Source organism: Akebia trifoliata, chromosome 12 (genome assembly GCF_017979445.1).
Source record: "Akebia trifoliata isolate Shusen 1 chromosome 12, ASM1797944v1, whole genome shotgun sequence".
Classification (NCBI taxonomy): Eukaryota; Viridiplantae; Streptophyta; class Magnoliopsida; order Ranunculales; family Lardizabalaceae; genus Akebia; species Akebia trifoliata.
The window spans coordinates 14,738,510-14,745,955 of record NC_141386.1 but is presented as its reverse complement, the minus strand read 5'-3'; the positions used below and the strand labels follow the sequence as shown (position 1 = coordinate 14,745,955).

The following is a 7,446-nucleotide window of genomic DNA, read 5'->3' as shown; positions in this document are numbered from 1 at the left end:
CTGGAAAAACAGAGGTAGTAGTAGTAGGCAAACCAGATAGATAGACTGCACTATATCAGACTTTGGACTCTATTTTGATATGTTCATTAATTTGTATTGCTTTTATTGATGCATTTTTGTTTTCCTTACAAGCAACGAAAACGAGTTAAGTAGGATTTGTTCTTTGAAGAGGTTGGCCATTATAGATTCATGTATGTTTGATCAGTAAAATTTTATAGTTGTTAGTTTCACACTAGTTTAGACTTAACATGGATATGTTTGGCTGCTAGCCTGTTTTTTTTTTTTTCTTTCTGAATTTGGTTATAGTTGGTGAGGGGGGCTAGTTTTGCATGCTTGCATTATCATCAAATAGTTAGTTGTGCTTATTAATGGCTAGCATCACTGAACCCTGTAGTAGAACAAATTCATATATGAAACTGTAGACACCCCATTTTTTTCATCTGCCTAATTCGACAATTCGTCACTCGATTTTGGTGGATTCCTAATGATGAATATAAAAGAACTCGAAGGCTTGTGAGTACTGCTTGATTCCTTCTGTTTCTAGTTTCTTTTCATCCCCCTACTCGTCACAACTCGACATAGAAGTTTATGCACGCTTAGGATTGCTACATCTTATACCTAACTTAGCAAGCACGTACGCATAGGTTCGTTACACAATTCGATAACTTAGAGACCTCGCTATGCTAGAAAAATATAATTTTAAACTTAGAAAAACTCACACAGTGACTGAAAGAAACCTCACGATAAAATTCAAAAAAATCTGTAAAAAAATCATCAAAATGACGAAAATACCCTTCATAAATTTTGGATCTCCAAAAAATCTTGAAAGTATCTCCATTGTACTCAGAATGTGATTTCGAGTCTAACGAGACCCAAATCGATGAAAACAGAGAAATTTATAAAAATTTGTAAAAAATCATCAAAATGACGAAAATACCCCTATATACCTTGGACCTCCGAAAAATCTCAAAAGTACCTCCATTGCACTCAGAATGTGATTTCGATTCTAACGAGACCTAAATCGATGAAAACAGAGAAGTTCGAGAAAAATCTGTAAAAATTGCCAAAAGACCAAAATACCCCTCAATATCCAACTCTACAATTTAGAGATCCCGATCCCTAGGACAATGTAAATCGAAATCCAATCTAAACTAAAAATAAAATTAAAAATTAAAAATTAAACAATTCAAATATAAAAAAATCTAAATAATTAAAATAAAATCAAACAATTAAAATTAAATCAAACAACTAAAATTAAAATTGAACAATTAAATCCCATCAAAAAAAAATTTCAAATTAAAAACAATAACAATAAAAAAATTCGATCAACTAAAATAAAAATTTCAAGTAATTAACCATCAAAATTAAACTCAAATTCTATCAATAAATTTAAAATTAAAATCGAACCCAATCTAAAATCAAATTAAAACTCAAAACTTAACTAATCGAAATCCAATCAACCGACCAAGTAAAAATTAAAATATATTTAAATTTCAAATTAAAACACAAATTAATCAACCCATTCAAAATTTAAATTAAAAATTAAATTCAAATTAAAATCAAATTGAACATCACCCAACCAATTAAAATGTAAAAATAAAAATAAAATCGAATGAACAACCAATCAAAACTTAAAATCAAATCAACCCACAACCAAATTTAATATCAAAATTCAAATTAAATTCTAATCAAAATTTAAAATCAAATACAAATTCGAATGTAATTTAAAACATCAAATTAAATTTCAAATCAAAATGTCGACTAAAATAAAAAAAATTTCAAAATCAACCAATCGGAAGCAAAATCAATTCATTAACCAATCACAACTCATTAGCGGGAAATTACCATAGTCCGGGTAACGTGGGATCTCCATCCCCCATTATTAAAAAAAATATATAAAAAATGATATAAAAATAAATAAATAAATAAAAAAGAAAGAACGTGGGCTCTCACATCGTCTTCTTCTCCATCTTCTCCAACGACCTACATCCTCAACCCTCACTCCTTCTTTCTTTTCCACTTCTTCTCCCATTTCTCTATAAGCAACCACTCTCCCAACTGCTCTGATCTCTCCTTATAAATAGTCAGCCACCATGATCAACAGAAGGAGGAAAAAAAAAAGAAAAGAGAGGCATTCTTTTTATGTAAAAAAAAACCAGCAATTTATTCTCTCTTCTCCATCAAACCTACAAGACACTCATTCCAAAACGTCCCCTTCATTTAAAAAAAGTTAATTGCATTGAATTTACTAAACAAATCCTACGGTTAAAACAACTACATGAATTCTCGAATTTCGCATAATAGAATCTCACGATTGATGAGGCTTACGTGGCATCAAAATTTGGTGAATCGATTCAGTCATATTTGGGAGAAAGTGAAATCGATTAATACCTTGTACACAAAATTAATGAATTGGCTCATTGACGACATTTATCAAAGAAATTCGATTTTCTAAATCTCCACGTACACTAAATTAGTGAGTTGACTCATACATTTATTAATCAAAGAATCTGATTTTTGAATGACCACGTGTATTAAAATCAGTGAGTCAACTCACACATTTTTAACCAATGAAATTTGATTTTTGGATCGCCACGTGCATCCTAAAATTAGCGAGTTAACTCACAAATTATTAATCAAAGAAATATGATTTTTAAGTTGCCACGTGTATTAAAATCAGTGAGTCGACCCACATTTTTAACCAATGAAATTCGATTATTTGGATTGCCACATGCATCATAAAATTAGTGAGTTAAATCACAAATTATTAATCAAAGAAATACGATTTTTAAGTTGCCACGTGTATTAAAATCAGTGAGTCGACTCACACATTTTTAGCCAAAGAAATCCGATTTTTGGATTACCACGTGCATCCTAAAATCAGCGAGTTAACTCACAAATTTTTAATCAAAGAAATCCGATGTTTGAATTGCCACGTGTATTAAATTGATGAATTAACCCACGTGCCGAATTTAAAAATAAAATCAATTCAAATTTTCAATGTCCCCAAAATCAGCGAGTTGACTCGCAATTTGCTAATCAAAAGGATCCTGATTTTTTGGAAATCGCCACGTGTATTAAATCAGTGAGTTAACCCACGTGCCTAATTTTAAAAAAATAAAATCGATTCAAATTTTCAATGTCCCTAAAATCAGCGAGTTGACTCGCAATTTTTATTGTGAAAATCGATTTTTTATTTTTATCTTTCGTGTACACTATTAATTTTTATTGAGTAGATCAACATTAATGAGTTAACCCAATAACGTAATAAATCGACCCAATAAATATTAACACCCAATGAGTCGGTCCACCAACTTAATATTAGCGAGTTAACCAATCAATTTATCAACAAAAAAAGAGTGAATCAATCCACCAATATTTCAGAATCATAAAGATTGTCATTAGTGCCACGTATACCCCAAAAATCGACGTATTAATCCGGATGCATACAAAATCAAGAAACAATAAAAAATAAAATGAAGGAAAATAATAAAAATAAATAAATGAATAAATAAAATAAAATAAAATGAACATAAAAAATAATTACCTTTGCCGAATGATTTCGGGTGCGTGGATTCCTTCAAAAAGAACTCGAAATGATGTGTGAGTAGTTGTTGTAATCTTCCGAGCTCTTTAGATGACAATGGTTGTCGAGTTTTCTTCAAAGTTTGAGAACGTGTGTGAGACTAGTCTTGAATCAACACGAGGTTGAAAGAAGTCCGAATAATGTCAGAGGTAAAAGATCTGCGATGGAGTGTTGGGCATAGACGAGAGATGAGTAAGACATCTATGTTGTAGGTTGATCAAATAAAGCGAAAACAATGACACCAGAACGTGTTGTGGGCTAATTTAAAAAAAGAAAAAAAATGGGCTGCTGTTTGGGACGTTAATGGCTGCTGAGATAGAATAGAGAGTAGGAGAAGAGAGGGCTGCTACTAGAAGGTTTAAAGAGGGAAGGAAAGAGGCTACTGTGGGGACGTTAAAGGGAGACTAAAACCATTAGGTGAACGGGATTAATGGATGGCTAAAACGTGATTCTATGTGCTGGTTTCAGCAGCAGAGAAAAAATGGAAATATGTGGGTGGTTTTAATGGCTAAAAAGAGGACGTTTTTGGGTCTGTTTCAATGGCTAAAAAAAAGAGAACGTGATGAAGAGGTGGAGAGCTACTGAAACGTGGAGAGAATGCATAGCTTAGAAAGGGTAGCCAGTTAAGTCATTCTTCTCTCTTATTCTATATTTTCTTTCTTCTTTATTTGTTTGCTGTCTAAAATAGAGAGTGAACTAAAAATTCAGAAGAGCAAGAGGAGAAGGAGATTGAGGGGTAGAGACGTAAAGAGGGGTGCAGCCAAAAGAGAGGAGAGTCTAGCCATTAGAGAGAGAGTTGGGCAGAGATGTGAAGATGAGAGAAAGTCTAGCCATTAGAGAGAACTAGGTAGAAACGTGAGGGTAATAGGGCTGGATAGAGGGTGAAAGGGACGTTTTGGAATGAGTGTCTTGTAGGTTTGATGGAGAAGAGAGAATAAATTACTGATTTTTTTTTATAGAAAAAGAATGGCTCTCTTTTCTTTTCTTTTTTTCTCCTTCTGTTGATCATGGTGGCTGACTATTTATAAGGAGAGATCAGAACAGTTGGGAGAGTGGTTGCTTATAGAGAAATGGGAGAAGAAGTGGGGAAGAAAGAGGGAGTGAGGGTTGAGGACGTGGGTCGTTGGAGAAGATGGAGAAGAGGGAGTTGGATAAGAATACGATGGGAGAGCCCATGTTCTCTCTTTTATTTATTTATTTTTTTATATCATTTTTTATATATTTTTTTAATAATGGGGGATGGAGATCCCACGTTACCCGGACTACGATAATTTCCTGCTAATGAGTTGTGATTGGTTGAATTGATTTTGCTTCCGATTGATTGATTTTGAAATTTTTTTTATTTCAGTCAACATTTTGATTTGAAATTTAATTTGATGTTTTAAATTACATTTGAATTTGTATTTGATTTTAATTTTGATTAGAATTTAATTTGAATTTTGATATTAAATTTGGTTGTTTGTTGATTTGATTTTAATTTTTGATTGGACCTTAGTTTGACTTTTAGTCTTTGAATGTTGACCGTATGATATTTTTGGATCGTAGTAGAGACCGATCATCTCGATCGGATGGGTTCGGTGCCTAACACCTTCCGAAACCTGTAACCTGACCCCTTACCCATCTTTCTAATCCGTGGACTGACCCATATCTATTTGGAGTTAATTTTGGTTCCTAGACCTAAACTAGGTGGCTACTCCCGATTTTTTAAAAAATCCCCGAGATACATAGATCGGACCCTTAATCCACTATTTAGCGGACGGCCGCGGGGTCGAGACGATTTCAGAAACTTCTTGAATTTCATCATCCATGGACCATCATCAATCATAACCAACTTGGGAATGTTAGGTGATTTGAGTGAAACCAAGATGGATGCTTTAATGGGTATATGTGAATGATTGGATGCATAACTAACTAAATCAAGGTTGTATGAATTTTGTTCGGCTGTAATTGTTTTCAACTTTAACTTATATATTCTTATAATACTTGCTGATATGAGCCAGCTTAGTGTCCATGTAGCCCTAAGCCGATGTTTGGGAAGAAAGTTGGTGGTTACCGTAGTGGGTGAAGATGTTCTTTGTATCCAAGTCAGTGGTATTTGCTTGCCTAGAAAGAAAAAGTATGTCAAGGCTGATGTTTTCATAAATGTTTTCTTTTTTTCCACCTCTGTATAACCTGCTTAGTACTATAAGCATGGCCAAGTGAGAGAATTTCTAACAAAATAAATGAAAGAAGGATGATTTATTAACAATGTGGATTAGGATTTGTTTAGGAGAAAACCAAGAGCTATAGTGACGCGTTAATGAAAGATAAGAAACAATATGGATTAGGATTTTCTATGGCTTTTTTGTTTTTGAAACATAAGCTTATTTCTAATGTGAATTGCTTTCTCTTTGTGTCATTTTCCAGGTCTAACCTCCTAAGATTAATAATGTCCAGCGGTTATGAGTTGCATAGCTGGTTCACATACTCCATGCTACTTTTATTCCTTAGTACAACTAGATTTTGGTTAACAACTTATGTTGTAATTTGTTTGTCATGTTTTGAGATATATTACTTCCAATGCCTCATCCATGTTTTAACTCCTCACTTCGATCTCTCTCTCTCTCTCTCTCTGTCTCAATTTTTTGGAATCGATCGATCATTTTTGGTGAATGATTAATTACAGGCACCACCACCACCACAAAGGAAATGCAAACCCCATCGCTTTCGTCCAGGAACAGTGGCTTTTCGTGAGATTCGACATTTTCAGAAAAACTGGAAGCTTCTCATACCAGCAGCCCCTTTCATCAGAATTGTGAGTTTTAAGCTTATTTGGAATCCAAAACTAGAACTATTCGTAGAATAATCTAATTAGAGAGTTCGATCTATCATTTTAGGGTTTATATTAGTTACTAGGTGTTAAGCACGCTTGAACTATGACTTATAGTCTTAATTTAAGCTAGAGCAAGTCAAATTACTTAAGATCAAATAGAACCCCAAAATGCTTTGCAATGTTAACTTGTAAATCAAATACTTTCTCGAAGAACATTTATTTCCATTACATCCATTTTGTTCTTATGATTAGGTATAGAGACAGTAGTAATGCAGCATTGGGTTACTCTGTTTACTTTTAGGTAGTAATAAATTTTGGATTTGGTTCTTCGGTAACATATGTGCTTTAAAGTATTCAGTGTCTATTACTCTGTTTACTTTTAGAGTTTTAATCTTGGCGATAGTGCTGTGTTTATAACTTTGATTTTAAAGATCCTCATTGTTTATTTTAGGTCAGGGAGATTAGTAATGGCTTTAGCAGGGTAGTTAGTCGTTGGACCGCTGAAGCTTTAGTTGCACTTCAAGAGGTATTAAAGCTATAAGATACATGTGTGACTTCTTTATTGGTGGTTTTCAATTACTATAGTTGAATAAAAATGGAATGGTTAAGTAATATTGGTACTTTATAGGTCAATGAAGTTAGCTTTATTTAATTGTTTCATACATCTTTAGAGTAATTTGGTGTTCAAGAAGTTATTGGATGCTGCAATTGATGTCAAATATCTGTTCTAACCTATAGATGAATTGCTTGACCTTCTACATTGCAGCCATGAGGTTGTGGGTTCAACCTCATCTTACACTCAAAAAACAAAGAAGTGTTGTAAAATTTGTGCTTGGGTTGGTAAGAATTCGTTCAATCTTAATCATGTGTAAGTTAGTTGTATCTTCTGTTCAGGATGTCATACCTTGACACAACTTTGTCTTGGTTTTTCATACTTTCAATGGTATTCACCTTGGTCTATGTTAGGGCATCATGCCCAAATCTATGCTTATGTACCCACAAGATTGACTAGACCTATATTGGGTTGGTATTTTTCATGACTATCTTA

At 33.3% G+C, this 7,446-nt stretch overlaps 1 protein-coding gene across 1 annotated transcript; it reads left to right on the top strand.

Annotated features, from left to right (window-relative positions):
• The first annotated feature begins 5,577 nt into the window (after positions 1-5,577).
• LOC147388931 (histone H3-like centromeric protein CENH3) lies at positions 5,578-7,129 on the top strand. The gene is made up of 4 exons (XM_086419689.1): positions 5,578-5,670; positions 6,252-6,380; positions 6,850-6,924; positions 7,070-7,129. The coding sequence occupies exons 1-4, from the start codon at positions 5,578-5,580 to the stop codon at positions 7,127-7,129; spliced, it is 357 nt and encodes a 118-aa protein (XP_086275815.1).
• Positions 7,130-7,446: the final 317 nt, after the last annotated feature.